The sequence below is a fragment of the Mus musculus genome, chromosome X (genome assembly GCF_000001635.26).
Source record: "Mus musculus strain C57BL/6J chromosome X, GRCm38.p6 C57BL/6J".
Lineage (NCBI taxonomy): Eukaryota > Metazoa > Chordata > Mammalia > Rodentia > Muridae > Mus > Mus musculus.
In genome coordinates this window covers 101,448,963-101,466,666 of record NC_000086.7, presented here as the reverse complement: position 1 = coordinate 101,466,666, position 17,704 = coordinate 101,448,963, and the positions used below count along the sequence as shown (strand labels likewise).

Here is a 17,704-nt window from a genome sequence, read left to right as displayed (position 1 = left end):
GCAACCACTCCTACCTCATTAAATGAATCTTATACCATTGCATACACTAGCAAGAGTTTGCTGAAAGAACCCTGATATAGCTGTGTCTTGTGAGGCTATGCTGGGGCCTAGCAAACACAGAAGTGGATGCCCACAGTCAGCTATTGGATGGATCACAGGGCCCCCAATGGAGGAGCTAGAGAAAGTACCCAAGGAGCTAAAGGGATCTGCAACCCTATAGGTGGAAAAACATTATGAACTAACCAGTACCCTGGAGCTCTTGACTCTAGCTGCATATGTATCAAAGATGGCCTAGTCGGCCATCACTGGAAAGAGATGCCCATTGGACATGCAAACTTTATATGCCCCAGTACAGGGGAACGCCAGGGCCAAAAAGTGGGAATGGGTGGGTAGGGGAGTGGGGGGGGGAGGGTATGGGGGACTTTTGGGAAAGCATTGGAAATGTAATTTAGGAAAATACGTAATAAAAAAATTTTTTTAAAAATCTTATTTTGGTAGCAACACTATTATAAAATTTTCCATGTTTTCTTTCTTTTGGGGGAGGTTTTTTTTTTTCCAGCAGCACCAGCAGTGGGGAGGGGGAATGGAACAAGGTCTTTACACACCACTGGATGTCCTGAAACTAACTTGACAAGGTTGGCCTCAAATTCATAGATTCCTGTCTGTCTCTGCATCCTATGTACTGGAATTAAGTATGTGTACCACCATGTCTGGCTCATCTATACATTTTCACCAATAATTATGGTGAATTTAAAGATTTGATGACAAAGGGATTATTTAAAAATCTTTTCATTTTATGTGTAAGAGTGCATAATAATACATATTCTTCCTTTAAAATAACAAAGTACTTAGATGAGGTGACACACACCCTTAAACTCAGCATTCCACAGTTAGAGTTAGGCAGATCTCTAAGAGTTAAGCCAGGGTGGTCAACCTAACTACCAGACCCAGCCAGAGCTACGTAGTAAGTGAGACCCTGTCTAAGAAGCAAACAGAACCTTCAGCTGCAGGCTGGCAAGATGAATTATTGAGACAAAGTAACTGTCCCCCAGGACTGACTGACTCTGATCACCAGAAACAGCCTGGTGAAAGGAGAAGCAACCCACACAAGCACCATGGCATGCAGTAGAGTTCTCCCAACACACACAGAACAAAGAAATGTCATTTGTTAAAATGAGAAAATAAAAAACCTCAGACATCTCTAAGGGCTGTCTTAATGGCCTCTGAGAACATGCAAAGTCTAAGATCCTTCCAGGATCTTTGAAGAAGAGCACCCCCCAACCTCCTAGTCTGCCCCTTTGTCCAGTCTAACTGGGGTCCAGGAGCCTCTTGATCAGTGATATCACACACCAACATGAGCCTCTTCTAAGCCACTCTAACCACCCTATTGATGGCCTGACCCTTGACCTCAGTGGGACTGCAGCCATCACACCCCTGCTACCTCTAAATCAAGACACTCTCCCAGCTGTACTTGACTTCACACTCCCTGGCAGCAGCCACTCGTAACAGTGTTAATGCCTCAGGGACTCCCTCATCCACTGTCCTTTCTTTTTCTTTCTGTTCCCAAAGTCCCAGGTCACTGCTAGAGGGAGAACCAGGAAGACAAATATAAATCCGTGCTGTCCAGTTTCAAGTTGGCCCTTGCAGCTGCTCAGCAACCCTTTATTTGTCCCCTGCATTCCCTGGCACTCTCTCTCCCGCAGAGCTGTTCAGACAGCCCTCATCTTAATTCCCCTCCTTCTGGTCTACTCTTTTAGACTAATACAGAGACTTTCATCAGATGCTTAGAATTCCACAACGTTGTTATAAAACTTTTTTTGTGTGTGAAGAATTTCCAGCATGGACAAAAGTAGGCAGAATAGCATAAAGAATCATTTACCATGCACTCGGAAGAAATACCAATTTCTGGCCAATCTTATTTCAAGTATCTTTTCATTCATCTCTTTCCTCCTATATCATTTTGGAGAGAATTCCAGACAGTATACCATTCCAAATTTAAAGATTTCAGTGTGTGTCTGTAAAAGTAAAAATCCTAATTGTAATGTCATCAGCACAGAAAATAAATGACACGCAATACCAAATTGGTATTTGCCCATATCATAAATGTAAAAATTTAGCTTTTTTGCTTGAATTACTACCCAAATTTAATTAACACATTAATTATATATTATAATGGTTTTCGTTATGACATTTTCATATGTATATATGATATATTTGATCATATTCACACACACACACACACACACACACACACACACACACACACACACACACTACTCTTGTAACCTCTTCCACTTCTGCTAATCCCCTTCATCTTCCCAGTTGGTGGGATCCAGTCAATTGCATTAGAATTGTTACTGGAGTATGAGCACCCTATCAATGACTACATCTCTGAAGAACATGTCTCTCCTCCCTTTAACTATTTAAATGTATATAAATCCATAAGAGCCAGTCTGGTCTACAGAGAGAGCTACAGGACAACCAGGGCTACATAGAGAAACCCTGTCTCAAAGTAAAACAAACAAACAAACCCAAGGGGTGGGTCCATCATCTGTCACCTTCCATGACAGGATGATGGCAGACCTACCTTGTGGAGGTCATCTCAGAGTGTAACAGCCATGACGTGTCTGGGCACCAGTGAGCATTCCTTCATCTTCCCTCCGTCTCCCCATTCTTCCCACTGTCTGCTCCTGTCCTCCCTGATACAAGATGTAGCATTGATGACCAATCACTCCGCAGTCACTTCCTCTCAGTACTTGGACTAATCTCTGCAGTCACTGCTGACCACTGCAAAAAGAAGTTCTCTGATCAAAACTGACAGCATTACTGTTCAATGAGCATAAACATAGTTATTTAGAAGGTACTGGAATGGACACATGCCCAGTTAGCAAAAGAGCAGGAGTGGGTAGCTTTCCCTAGCCAGAAGCTGTTGACTGGGTTTATACTACCATGTTTGCCACTAAGAGTCCATAGTCTTCCTTTTTTTACTTTCTGGCAATTATTTTAAGAATCTTATTATGCAACTCAGGCTAAATTTGAACTCACTACTAGCTGAGGGTGGCTTTGAACTTGTTCTCTTTCTGCTTCGCTCTCCTGAATGCTGGGGTTAGAAGTGTACACGTGTAAGGTTTTTACTGAAGAAGCTAGACAGTTTCTGAGTAGTTTTGAAGCTTGGGGTTTATTGACTAACATGTCTGTTGTATAGTTTAATCTGTTCTTTTGACCTGCTTGTATTAAGATTTTTATAAAGGCGTCTCTTATATTCATTGTCCTGCTTTTAGTGGTATAGAGAAACTGTCCATGCAACAAAGGAAACGGAAGACTGCTCAGCGGCTTGGAGCATGATTCAGAACGGAACCCGGACCTCTTTACCAGGACTGAAACAGATGGTTGGGGGGTCAAAGCTCAATAAATAGTAACAGAGGTCCAGGGAAGGTAGGATGCACAAGGGGCCTCGGAGGATCCAATTTCCTCACAGCTGGTATGTGGACCAGTCCAGGCAAGGGACACTCAGGCTGAAGTCAGATCTGGAAAAGGAGAAGCAGCAGTTGAGGCAGCAGCTGGGATTATTGCTCTATTCACTACTCCTGTTTTCTAAATATATCTTAGTTCTCTCTGTGCCTTTGGCCAGGATGAGTCCTCTGGTGGAATACCTTTCTCTCTTATGTCAAACGACCAATGTACATTCTCTTGTTTCCGTATTTTTACCAGTAGGGTCATGAAATATCTAGGGATGAATAAATGAGAAAAAAGAATGTTGATCGCTTTTCCAGGAAGGGAATTGGATAGGTAAGGGGAAGGGCTGGAAGGCAGACAGATAATACTAATTTGTTGCAGATGGAACAGCTAATCTGATCAGAGTATCCAGCATGGAGTCTTTTGAAGTAGGAGCGACACAGGAATTTGTAGTTTCAGAAGACAACGAATGGTCTGAACAGCCCTGCGGGAGAGAGTGCCAGGGAATGCAGGGGACAAATAAAGGGTTGCTGAGCAGCTGCAAGGGCCAACTTGAAACTGGACAGCACGGATTTATATTTGTCTTCCTGGTTCTCCCTCTAGCAGTGACCTGGGACTTTGGGAACAGAAAGAAAAAGAAAGGACAGTGGATGAGGGAGTCCCTGAGGCATTAACACTGTTACGAGTGGCTGCTGCCAGGGAGTGTGAAGTCAAGTACAGCTGGGAGAGTGTCTTGATTTAGAGGCAGCAGGGGTGTGATGGCTGCAGTCCCACTGAGGTCAAGGGTCAGGCCATCAGTAGGGTGGTTAGAGTGGCTTAGAAGAGGCTCATGTTGGTGTGTGATATCACTGATCAAGAGGCTCCTGGACCCCAGTTAGACTGGACAAAGGGGCAGACTAGGAGGCTGGGGGGTGCTCTTCTTCAAAGATCCTGGAAGGATCTTAGACTTTGCATGTTCTCAGAGGCCATTAAGACAGCCCTTAGAGATGTCTGAGGTTTTAATTATTAGCCATGTCACCTCAAGCAACCTTGTAACCCATTTCTTTCTTGTATCTCTTGTGTGTGTGTGTGTGTGTGTGTGTGTGTGTGTGTGTGTGAGAGAGAGAGAGAGAGAGAGAGAGAGAGAGAGAGAGATTGTAAATGTGAGAGAGAGAGAGAGATTATAAATGACTTTGGGTACACTATCTTTTCTTCCTTTTCCTTCTGTTTTTTGAGCGCCTCATGTAGCCCAGGTTGGCCCTTGTGCTCTCTGTCTTCTGTTCCTCATCTTCCTGCATCCAACTCCTGAGTGTTGGCTTTACAGGTGTGTGCCACCATACGTGGTATTTGTGGTGTTTGTACTAGAACTTAGGACCTCCCAAGGTAGCTAAGTATTCTACCAATGGAGCCACAGCTCTCACCCCATTTCCTTCTTTATGCCTTGGCTACTTAATATGTAAGCAGTTGGGAAATGGTGATAAACACATGTCATTCTAGTTCTCAGGCTAAGCTAGGAGGATCACAAGTTCAAGGACAGCCTGTGCTAAATAGTGAGATTTTAGTAAGCATGGGCTACCATATGGTAAGATCTTGTGTCAAAAAGGAAACAATTAAAAATTAAACAATGAAAAACAGGCTACTAATACCTAAATCAGAACAGTTCCAAGGATAAGGTAAAAGAATTTGAGTAGAAGCTGGTAACACAGTGGGCAAGCAAATGGCAGCCCTCTCATCTTGAAGCTGATACAGAGCTTCAGTGAAAGCATCATCACCTCATAGAACAGTAAAACCTGACTGTCAAGAGATTGAACCTTTCTCTTTTCCTTCCTGGGCTTTTTTTCCCCTTTTGCGTTTTGAGACAGGTCACACTGTGTAGCTCTGGCTGGCCTGGAACTTGTTATGTAGACCACACTGGCCTCGAACCCAAAGGTACATCTGCCTCTGCCTCCCTAGAACTGGAAATTAAAGGGATACACCAACATGCTAGCTCTCTGGGTTTTTGCTTGTTTGGTTTTGGGTTTTGTTGTTGTTTGTTTTGTTTATTTGTTTTTTTGTGTTCTGGGGTTTTCTTTTTGTTTGTTTGTTTTGTTTTGTTCTGTTTTGTTTTTTGAGACAGGGTTTCTCCGTGTAACAGCCATGGCTATAGTGGGTTTCATATTCAAGGCTATCTTAGATAGCGTAATAAGACCAAGCCTCAATAAAAATCAGAAAAAAAGGGCTGGAGAGATAGCTCAGCAGTTAAGGGCACTGACTGCCTTTCCAGAGGTCCTGAGTTCAATTCCCAGCAACCACATGGAGGCTCACAACCATCTGTAATGGGTTCTGATGCCCTCTTATGGTGTGTCTGAAGAAAGCGACACTATACTCACATATACAAAATAAATAAATTTTTTAAAAATCAGGAAAAAAAACTCAAAGTCCCAGAGATCTGAGATGTGAGAAGCTCCCAGGACTCAATGGGGGTAACCTTACTTGAAATGCCCAGCAGTGGGGATATGGAACCTAAAGACACCACCTCCAGTAGATAGACAGGGATCCCAGTGGAGGGATGGGGACACCCACCCATCTTTACAATTTTTGACCCAGAATTGTTCCTGTCTAAAGAAAATGAAAAGACAAAGTGGAACAGAGATTGAAGAAAAGGCCACTCAGTGACTGGCCCAACTTGGGATCCATTCCATGTGCAGGCATCAAACCCTGACACTATTACTGATGCCAAGATAGATGAGCTTGCAGACGTGGCTGTCCTCTGAGAGGCTTTACCAGCAGCTGACTGAGACAGATGCAGATACTTAACAGCCAATTATAGGACTGAGGTCAGGGACCCCTATGGAAGAGTTAGGGGAAAGATTGAAGGAGCTGAAAGGCATGGCAACCCCATAGGCAGAACAACAGGATCATCCTGAACTCCTGGGAGCTCCAGGAGACTGAGCCACCAGCCAAAGAGTGTACCTGGGCTGTCCTATGGCCCATGGCACATATGTAGCAGATGAATGCCTTGTCTAGCCTCAGTGGGAGAGAATGAGTAATCATGCAGAGACTTGAAGCCCCACAAAAGGGAGATGCTGGGGGAGATGATGTGGGGGTGAGAGCATCCTCTCAGAGGCAAATGGAAGGGAAGATGGGGTGAAGAACTCTGGGGGAGGGAATGGGAAGGGGGCAATGTTTGGAATGTAAACAAATAAAATAATTTAATAAAAGGAAAAGGAAAAAATCTCAGTGAATATTTTACATGGTGCTTATTAGATTTGTCACAAAGGATGCTCTGGGCCAGAGATAACAGGCTGAGTGAATGCTCAGCATGAGATGTCTGTCGGAGTTCACAGGCAAAACTGGACATCAGGAAGAGGAGTTAAGAGAAAGGCTAGGAGCTGGGCGTGGTGACGCAAGCCTTTAATCCCAGAATTTGGGAGGTAGAGGCAGGCAAATTTCTGAGTTCGAGGCCAGCTCGGTCTACAGAGTGAGTTCCAGGACAGCCAGGTCTGCAGAGAAACCTGTCTCAAAAAACAAACAAACAAACAAACAAAAAATAGAGAGAGAGAGAGAGAGAGAGAGAGAGAGAGAGAGAGAGAGAGAGAGAGAGAGAGAGAGAAAGGCTAGGGTTAGAAGGCCAAGTAGAAAAAGAAGCTAAACTGTGAACTGGGGTGGGCAGAGTGGTAGGATGACAATGAAGAATGGTCCTGGGAAGCCTGTGGATGAAAGGGGCTTCAAGGAAGAAACCAACTTCAGTGTCACAGTTCGCTTCTTAGGTCAAAGAACATGAAGACTAAACATATCCATTGGATTTAGTGACTTGGTAACCAATTCTGACCTTATCATAAACTGAGATTTGGAGGCCAAATTCAAATGTACAGAATGGGAGTGAGCAAACAAGCAGCCAGACCCAATGGCAAACATCTGTCATCCTAGGGCTTGGAGGCAGGAGGATCAGTCTACCTTGACTCAGCTACATAGCAAGTTTGAGGCTTACCTGAGCTACACGAGACAGACAAACAAAAAGGAACAAAACAAAACAAAAATAAATAAAGACAGGAAAGATGTATGGGTGGGGGTGGTTCTGGGGAGATTTGACCATGTTTAGACACCTCAATGAAAGGGGAAGGCTGATGAAACAGGAGATAAAATAGATAGTACCAGAAGGCTTCTAGAAAAGTATAAGGGGATCAGATCAGATACAAGCATAATGGGTATCAGAAGTGTAAGGTCCAGGGCTGTAGCTTAGCAGTAAAGTACTTGCTTAGCATTCACGGGTCCCAGGGATCAGTCTACACACTGGCCGAGATTAAAGACCTTACTCATAAAAACAAGTGTAAAAGGAGGTAAGGAAGGATTGTGCTCCTGTGACCAAACAGTTGATCTGATGGTAGGAGAGGAGGCTTGAGATGGTCCACACAAAGCACTTAGCATAAGGCCCGGCATGTTAGTGTTGTGTGAACCAGAAGTGTTACCTATGGATGCCACTGTAGTCAGGAGATTGAAAGGAAGAAATAGGCCTAGCTGGAGCAAGTAGGTGACAGGGCCATAGCCCTCAGTGGTATACTTGATGAAGGTCCTATTACTATTTCTCTGCATCTGGTCTGTCAGGAGGTAAGCTGCTTTTCTCTTCTGCATCCTCCCTCCCTTTCCACACACGGAGAAGAAGCAACAGAATAATCAAGAAACAAGGATGGGGACATATTCGGGAAGGTATGTTGTATAAGGACATAACCCACATAAAAGCCATTCCAAGCTGGGTGAGGTAGCGCATCCCTTTCATATCAGCGCTCAGGAGGCTGAGGCAGGAGAATCTCCATGGCTTTCATATCAGCACTCAGGAGGCTGAGGCAGGAGAATCTCCATGGCTTTCATATCAGCACTCAGGAGGCTGAGGCAGGAGAATCTCCAAGGTTTTCATATCAGCACTCAGGAGGCTGAGGCAGGAGAATCTCCATGGCTTTGAGACCAGCTTGACCTACTTTGCAAGTTCCAGGACATCCCAGGTGACAGAGTTAAGAGCTTGTTTCAAAACGATAAATAATAAAATAAAAGCCATCCCAGCATTGAGAAGGCGGAGGTGTGTGTGTGTGTGTGTGTGTAGGGGTCCCTGAGGCTGAAGCTCCCTAGCCAGTCAGACTGGCCAAATAGTAATGCGTTATATGGTCAGCAAGACAGTCTTTAAAAAAAATTAAGGCGAGAAGACACTTGATGTTGACCTCTGGCCTCCACACACATGCACACACAACATGCATATGCATGGCATGTACACACGTACACACGTACACACACACACAGAGTAGCTGTGTGGCTACTGTTTTTACTAGGCAGATCACACAATTGGAAATTTCTTACACTTTATGCTTTGGTTTTATAAAATGGACAAGGACCATACTTTATTAACACTAAATATTTGACATTTTATACATAAATTTTATATACAAGAATTACCTGGAATTTTTTTTTATCCTCATCTCCTTTCTCTCCAGGATTTCAGAACAGTTGTTATCCTGATTTTGAGAAGATAGAAAAATGTTACAGTCAAGATAAATGCATATTATGTATCTTTCTATAGTCATTTTACTTCCCTATGAAACCAATACTAGCCTTGAACTTATTATCTAGCCCACAATGGTCTCAACGTTGCCATGTAGCTCAGCTTGGCCAGGAACTCATGATCTTCCTGCCACAAAGTCCCAAGTACTAAGATTACAGGTATGTACTACCACACCTGGTTGTAGAGGTGGCAGGGGGGGTTGTTGTTTTGATGTTTTGAGATAGCGTCTCATTACATAGTCTCTCAGTGGCCTGGAACTCACTCTATATACCAGACTGTTCTTGAACTCACAGAGCTCTGCCTACCTCTGCCTCCTATGTACTAGGATTAAAAGCACACACCATCACATCTAGCCCATACCTGACCGTTTTACTTCTTTGTTTCTGAGACAGGCTCTTGCTATGTAGCCTGTACTAATACTGAACTCATATTGATCCTACTATGTCAGCCTCATGTGTTAAGGCTAAAGAGAGGCATTAACACACTACCATGCCTGGCTGATACCTCTAACTTTCAAAAATATTACCAAATCTATCTATGTCAATTCACCTCTACAAAGATAACGCAAAGAGTAAATTTTGGACAGGTAAGGGTGAGATGGATCAGAGGGTAAAGGTACTAGCTCCCAGGTCTGAGTTCAATGTCTGGAATGGACACAGTAGGAGAGCACTGACTGTCATAAGGTGTCTTCTGACCTCCACGTCATTACATACACACCACCCCATGCACATATACACAAAAGAAATGAAAATGTAATAAAAATAATTCTTTTAGCTTTTGTGAGACAGGGTCTATGTAGCTCTGGTTGGCTTAGAACTTGCTACGTACACCAGGCTGGTCTTCAACTAGAGATCCACCTGCCTCTGCCTGTTAAGTGTGAAGATTAAAGTCATATGGCACCACACCCATCTAAAAAAAAAGAATGTAATAAAGAAATATTTAGGGCTGGAGAGATGGCTCAGTGGTTAAGAGCACCGACTGCTCTTCCAGAGGTCCTGAGTTCAAATCCCAGCAACCACATGGTGGTTCACAACCATCTGTAATGGGATTTGATGCCCTCTTCTGGTGTGTCTGAAGACAGCTACAGTGTACTCATATATATATATAATAGATAAATCTTTTTAAAAAGGAAATATTTAAAAAACAGCCAGGTGGTGGTGATATACATCTTTAATCCTAGCACTTGGGAGAGTCAGGTGGATCTTTGTGAGTTTCAGGTCAGTATGGTCTACAGAGTGAGTTCCGTGACATTTAAGGCTACATAGAGAAACCTTGTCTTGAGAACCCAAAAAGAAAATAATAAATAAATAAATAAAAGAGTAAAGCACCTTGCTTTACTCTTTTATTTATTTATTTATTTATTTATTTATTTATTTATTTATTTATATCCCAGCACTCAGGAGGCAGTGAATCTCTTTGAGTTAGGTCAGCCTAGTCTACATTTTCCATTTCAGTTTTAGATTAGGTGCGGTTACATAGTGAAACCCTGTCCCACAGAAAGAGAGAGAGAGAGATAGACAGACAGACACAGAGACAGAGACTGAGAGAGGAGGAGGAGGGAGAGGAAGAGGGGGGAGGGAAAGAAAAGAAAGGAGGGAAGGAAGAAGGGAGAGAGGAAGGAAGACAGTATTCTTGAGGCTTTAGTTCAAAGGAGAAACTTTATTTGCCCTAGAATCCACAGAATGGGAGCAATGGGAATTGATGTGTATCCTACACATCCAGGGAGTCCCTCGGATCAAACTTCTTTGTGGGTGGTACTCATGTCTTTGGAGACATCCCCTGCTCTCCTCTAAATTCCCACAGCCTCCAAATCCTCATGGTTGCTAGTGCCCACACTTCATTTTACCCAATGTTCCCAATCATATCTTAGCTTCCCTCAAGAGAACTGAAAAGATACCAATTAAAGAGCTTGATGCAGGTGTGCTGGCAAGAGCATGTCCACAAGTTCAAGGCTCACCTGGTCTACATAGTGAGTTCCAGACCAGTCAGGGCTACATAATGATATCCTGGAGAGAGGAAGAGAGGGAGGAGAGAAAGAAGAAAGTGGGGTGGGAAAGAGATGGATCTGAGAGAAAGAAAAAAATTTAGCTTCCCTGAGGTTTGAAGGGTTTCCTTGTTGGGTATTTCTTGGAAATTTATTATTAGGTGTATGTGTGTTATACTGTGTGTGTGTGTGTGTGTGTGTGTGTGCGCGCGCGCGCGCGTGTGCACATACACATGAAGGCACTCATACAATAGCACATGTCAGGAGATCCAAGGACAACTCCCAGGAGTTGGTTCTCTATCACAGGTTCTGGGGAAGGCCACTTGTCTTACATAGCAATTGCCTTTCCAGCCTTGAGCTGCTCCTGTTTCTGGAATTTGTTTCTCAGATTATTGATCATTATGCTGAGGAAGACTTAAAATAAATTACAAGTCTATATTTTCAGCTGGGTGTGGTGGCTCATGCCTGACACCCCAATATTCAAGAACCTAGGTAGGAAGATTATTCCAAGTTTGAGGCCAACCTGACCTATATCTAATGAGTTCCAGGTCATCCTGAGCTTCAATCACAAAACCAAAAAAAAAAAAAACCAATAAAACAAAAATAAAATTAGATAGAAAGGTCTCCACTGTCATTCCTTGTCCTTTAATGCCAGTAGGAGGGAAGGAGGTCCACCCAGGAATCTTCTGCCTCTACCTTGGAAGATGCTCAATCCTTTATATAAAAAGGCATAGAATTTACACATGACCAACACATATTCTCCTATAACTATTCCTCTCTAGATCACAGCACTACGTAAATGCTTTGTGAATGGTTTCTATTTAAGGAACATGAGAAAATCTATAACCACTCAGAATCCATGTATGCGGAATCTGCAGACACAGTGAGCTAACCATTTATTTTTGAGGGCTTTTTTGGTAAACTTTTCCAGCACACAATTGTGTTGTTGTTGGTTGTTTTTTAAAAGACAAAAAAAAAAAAAAACCCCGAGCGTGCGTGCGTGCATGTGTGTGTGTGTGTGTGTGTGTGTGTGTGTGTGTGTGTGTGTAGGTAAGTGCATGTGAGTGTGCATGCTCACAGAGGCTACAGGAGTTGGACGCCCCAGGAAATGGCATTACAGGTGGCTGTGAGACACCTGATGTGGCCACTTGGAATCAAACGTGGCTCCTTTGCAAACACAGCACACATTTAGCCTCCATATTATTATTTTTTTAAAGTTCCCTTTTAGCCGGGGTTCCGGCTTAGTGATAGAATGCCTGCACATCACATGGCTTTAAGTATCCCCAGCAATACGAAACAACAAACAAACAAAAGTACCCCCAACTATTTGGGTATGGGGACTTTCACCTGTAAGTGCAGCAGTGAGGAGGCTCAGGTGAGAAGATGCTAAGTTTGAGGCAAGCCGGGGTCATATTTTTAGGACTTTCTTTTTTCAGTCTAGCCACACTCCACTAACTTTTTTTATCTTCTCCTTTACACATGCACACTCTGATATGCAATAGTAAAAGCACTATGGCCTCCAAGAATCTCATTATGGCCTGGCCTGGCCTGTCTATGTGGCATAGGCTAATCTTATACTTGCAATCCTCCTGTTTTAGGCTCCTGACTGCTAGACTTATAGGAACAAGCCACTACTCCTGTCCAGAATGTCTTTATTTGAGACCAACCTAGTCCAGGATGGCCTGGAATTTACTATGTAGTCCAGGCTAGCCTCGAATTCATGACTCATGGCAATCTTTCCACCTCAATGTGGGGATTACGGGTGTATAAGCCATTAGCTCCAGCTTAGAATATCATTTCTTTTTTTCTTTTTGTTCCTTTTATTCAGAGGGAAGGTTGGAAGACAAGCATGTAACCCAGGCTGGCCTCCAATTCACTATGTAGGAGGATGACCTGACCTCCTGACCATCTGTCTTCACCTCCTAAGTAGTAGAATTCCAGGCATGGACCATGCCCAGCTGGGGTCTTTCTCTGTAGAGAAATGAAGAAGCCCTGTTTCTCAGCTCTCTGGAAACCATGTAGCATGGGGATGGCTGCAGAGGCAGTGCTCAGTGAGTGCCTGGTGGTTGTGAGAACATACATGTACTTGTTTCACATGTGTGTCAAACACACAGACAAGACAGGGTGGGCTGGGGCTGAATGCACTCTTCCATGATGAGGAGAGATGAGACGTAGGTGAGACTGTAGAATAGAAGGTTTATTCAGGGGAGCAGAGGCACATTTGCACATTTTGTTCTCTCCTCCTTTAGCTTCCTGCTGCCCAGTGACACCACACGGTCAACCATATCCTGGTCTCTGAGATTCTAAGGCGGTCACTGAGGGCCTACCTAGAAACTCAACTGTCTGCTGTTACTATTCCCCCATAGCTTCTTCCTCCTCTTCATCTTCCTCCTCTGTCCAGCTCAGGTCATCATCTGAATCCTCAGATTCTTCCTCATCCATCTCTAGTAAAACCCCTGCCCTAGCCTTCTCAGCTAGTGAATCAGGGTGCTCCAGCTGGGCCCAGGATCCTGGGTCAGCCTTGACCAGGGAGATTTCAACCCGTGATGGCATCAAAGAGACAGAGCTCTGCTCCACGTTTATGACCTGAGGAGGAGGGAAAGACAGAAAGAATGAAGAAATCATAGGCTTGGGATTGGAGTGGTGACGAATAAGATCAGAAAAAGAAAGCGAAGACAGAGGAAGGCAGTGGGGAAGGACAGATAGAAAGGAGGAAGAAGGGAAAACCAAAGCAGTTAAAGAGAAACCCTTCATCTTTCAGCATCCCCTCTATCTGGCCCTCTTTTTAGTCTGTCTCCCTTGTCTCTGCCCACTTCTCTTCACTTACCCCCCAGAGCTTCATCTGTGCTTGGAACACACGGTTACCATCAAAGACAATGTGGACATGAAGCTGAGAGAAAAGAATTATAAAGGTAGTAGCAATCCCAGAAGGTCGGAAAGAGTTATTAGTACGGAACCAGGTCAGAGGCAAGATCCACAGGCCAGCCAGCCAACCCTGATGTAATAACTTTCCATTCCTTTCTGGGGACTGTGGAACCTCAAGAATGACAACAGTCAGCATTTCTCCCTGTAAGAGTGCACTACTCCCAGGGTTCACTAGGCTCCCATGCTGCCATGGAGTGTTCCTCACCTCAGTTTGACTGGCCTTCACCCAGTTGAATGCAGGAAGCGGAATCTGGCCATAGACCGTCAGCACTACTACAGAGTCTGTCTGGTGCCAATCATGGCGGCAAGATGCTGGCAGCTAAAGAGAAGCAAAATAAGGCTGGTAAAAAGCAACTTTTACCCCAAGAGGAGTCTCACCAGGGTATAAAGAAACAAGAAAACTCAGAAACATCAACTATTTCATATGGCCTAGACTCTGGGCTATGGAGTGATAAGAGCAGAATCTTACTTGATTTGTATCAAAGAAGAAGTTAAGGAGGTCAGCCATGAGATACTGGGAGGAGAGCTTATCTCTGGAATTGGGTCCTAACCGAGTGTTGAGGAAACATGGGGCTTACCTGCTTTGCCCAATCATGTCTACCAACTCTACATCCTGGCTGTGCCAGGAATGCCCCAAAATCCAGAGTCTGGATACCACAACAGCTCCAAGACTTCATCCTGAGGGAGGAATAGAGTGTATTTGAATTCTACCCCCAAGCCCTTACTCTTGTCCATATTGGGAGAAGCCTGCCCAGTCCCTTCTCTTACCCCTCATGAAACCGAGGTGCCCCTGGGTGATAGGTACACGGAGTAGCATCACTCTCAGGACCTTGGTAAACCTAAGAAGGCCAAAAGTGAAGTAGGTTATTCACATTCTTGCCTATAACCCAGGCATCCCTCTGGTTATCTCTCAGCCACATGCTTGAGCCCCGCAAAACTCTCACTCACAGCATCACATCCTGGGTTCTGGCAGCTGGAACCAGTCCAGATCAGACTATTGTCAAGTCCTGGGCAAAGGAAACAGTCAGCAACCTGTTTTATTTCCCCCACCCTACTGGCATTTACATGAAATTGCAGTCTTTGAGATCTGTCCTATGAAAGACCTACCTACCTGCTCCCGGTTCCTGGTCTAGTTCCTTCTGTTCCAAAGCCACTCCCAGGGCTTGAGATATAAGAAGTGGTAGCAGTTTGGGAGGCATCTCAGACCTAGAGGTTATAAGCTGGCATTTAGTTCCGACTCATTCATCAGAGTGACCAGCTCTAGCACTCTTACCCATGAGAATAAAGTCAAGTCAGTTTGGTGAAAATGAGCAGGGTCAGAGAAGTCATGTAGCAACTCCATTGGCAATTTTCCTCTCTGTGGACATTCACATTCTAGAACCCTGGGAAAGTACCCAGGGCTTCCTTTCTGGCTGGATGCTTCTCTTCCACATTTCCCCACAGAACTGTATCACTTTCTCTTCCTCTATTAGACTGTGGACCTTGTATTGTTCTCTGGAGCCTCGTGCCTTGCTAATATTACTTCCTTTCTTTGATGGAAGATGTAGCTTTTTATGTTTTTGTTTTGAGTCAGGGTTTCTCCATTTAACCCTGGCCATTCTGGAACTCACTCTGGAGACCAGAGCTTGCCTCAAACCCAAGAGATCCACCTGTCTTTGCCTCTTGAGTGCTGGGATTAAAGGCATGCTCTACCAGGCCCTGCAAGGTGCTTTTTTTTAGGGGGTGGAGAGATGGTTCAGCCAGGGTTGGGGGGTGGGGAGAAGACCTGGATTCGGTTCCCAGCACCTACATCAGGTGGCTCACAACTGCCTGTAACCACACACATACATATAAATAAAAATGTAAAAAAAAAGTTAGCCAAAAATAAAAACAAAAGTTGAGATCTCTGATTTCCTGGCCAGCCAGGGCTACTGTTTCAAAAGGAAATTCAGTTAGAAAACTGAGTTTTTGAGTTTTATTAGTGTGACACACATACTTCAGCACGTGTGGAGAGGTCAGATGACAACTTTGTAGAGTCAGTTCTCTCTTCCAGTCCTAATGTAGGTTTCACAGACCAAACTCAACTTGACAGGATTATGTAGGAATCACCTTTTTCTGTTGAACTATAGACTACTGGTTCTTTTGTTGTTTTGAGATAGGTTACCACTTGGTAACCATGACTGACCTCCAACTCACTGTACAGAATGGAGTAGCCTCAGACAAGTGGTGATCCTGCTGCCTGCCTCTGCAGTGTTGAAATGAACCAACATTTGATTTTTTTTTTAATTTTCTGTAGCCCAGGCCAGCCCAGTATCTACAGCAATTACTGATTCGGCATTCCTGGGTACCGGTATTAACAAGAATGAGCCAACAAAACACATGGCTGTAAGATTTCTTAAAGTTCTTCCAAGATCTTAAGAGATCAATACAGGTGTGTTGGTGGGGGCGTGAGCAAGGTACAATGATACACATGAAAATGTGATAATGAAACCCACCATTTTCTATACTAAATAACGATCATTAGAAACTAAAAATACACAACAAAAATAGCACTTCATTCTCAAGTAAGTGTGGTAGTGCCCACCTGTAATCTCAGCATTCAGGAAGTTAAGGCAAGAGGATTGCCTTCAAGACTGAGCTGACAGCTTATTTCTCAACAAAACCAAACACTGCTCTGCTGTATACTAAGCATGTATCTGAGGGGCTCTCTAGTCCCTAGAATAACACTATCTATTCCATCTTCCTTTCCACTGTCTTATAGCAAAGGACTTTTCTTGATACAAATTTCCCCCACAACAAAAGATGCATCATCCAAGTCAACACATGGCCCTCCTCAGATCCCTAGCCCCTAGTTTCTGAACCCCAGTGAGCCACTAATTCCTAGGGAAGCTACATGGACATAGATCAAAGCCCCCAGGTCTCTTTACTTAGGCCTTTCTCGGAACAAGGTCTCTGCTGACTTTGGAATTGTATTTAGAGGTTTTTGCTCCTGAAGTGAACTTGTGGCAGGGCCCTCAGGCTGAGGAGGGACCTCAGGCAGCTTCTCTGCACAGTGTAGTCCCACAGTACAGCCCTAGGACAGATTAAGGAGAGAAGAGTTAGAAGTACAATTCTTCTATAGGGAGCTGAATCCAAGGAAGTAAAGGGTTTACCTTGATGTTTAAGAACTCAGAGAAATCTACAGTTCGCTTTCGGCAGCAGGACCAACCCTGGGAACAAGAGACCCAGAAATCAGCTTAGATTTTCTGGGCATATTTCCTTGTAGAAAATGTTCTTGCTAAGCCCGCATCGCCCATTCCTCACCTTAAGTGCATCATGAAAGATTGGCACCCCAGGGTGATAGCGACAGGAATCTGTAGATAACCAGCACAAACATCAAGGCAGAAAGGTAACCAGGCCAAATGCCATCCCAGTTCTCTCCAGGTTCATGTTAATGGCATTTCATGGAATGTGGAAAGTCAAGATCGTCCAGACCAATTCAGTTAAGCCCAATTTTTGTTCTCCCTGTTCCCAATGGCCAGCTACACAGCTGACCCTAAACACCTACCCAGAACCCTGAGGTAAATAATTTACTCACCAGGGAGATTGGTATTGGGGTCAAAGTGTTGCCCACAGCCTTTGTTATAGCAGAGCAGAGACATGGAGACACTGAAGCTCACTCAAAGGGTATTTCAAGGAGTCTGGCTGCAGAGTGGGGAACACCTCTTAGCCTGAAGGCTTTTAGCTGCTTAGAAGGGCCAGCTGGTTCTATCTTTAGTTCAGGAGGCGTCCACCTCCAAACATGGGCAAGGGAACTTGAGTTGGGCTTCCCAGCCAATAGAAAAGTGTCCCAGAGCTGAGGCTCAGGAAAA

At 44.2% G+C, this 17,704-nt stretch overlaps 1 protein-coding gene across 7 annotated transcripts; it reads right to left on the bottom strand.

Annotated features, from left to right (window-relative positions):
* Nucleotides 1–544: 544 nt before the first annotated feature.
* Nucleotides 545–17,579, bottom strand: Itgb1bp2 (integrin beta 1 binding protein 2). Of its 7 annotated transcripts, none has more exons than XR_003953009.1 (12): nucleotides 17,431–17,579; nucleotides 17,157–17,206; nucleotides 17,006–17,062; nucleotides 16,781–16,926; nucleotides 14,986–15,080; nucleotides 14,823–14,881; nucleotides 14,643–14,713; nucleotides 14,453–14,552; nucleotides 14,080–14,193; nucleotides 8,860–8,918; nucleotides 2,588–3,527; nucleotides 545–2,015 (listed from the first exon to the last, which is right to left on the bottom strand). XR_003953009.1 is itself a non-coding variant. In XM_030251354.1 (11 exons), the coding sequence occupies exons 1-11, from the start codon at nucleotides 17,492–17,494 to the stop codon at nucleotides 3,473–3,475; spliced, it is 870 nt and encodes a 289-aa protein (XP_030107214.1). In that variant the 5' UTR covers nucleotides 17,495–17,579; the 3' UTR covers nucleotides 545–3,472. The 7 variants fall into 7 exon arrangements, 4 of the variants coding, with proteins under 4 accessions (XP_030107214.1, XP_030107215.1, NP_038740.1 ...); XR_003953011.1 differs by having other exon boundaries at nucleotides 545–2,787; nucleotides 3,365–3,527; XR_003953010.1 differs by having other exon boundaries at nucleotides 545–2,787; nucleotides 3,373–3,527.
* Between the last annotated feature and the right edge of the window lie 125 nt (nucleotides 17,580–17,704).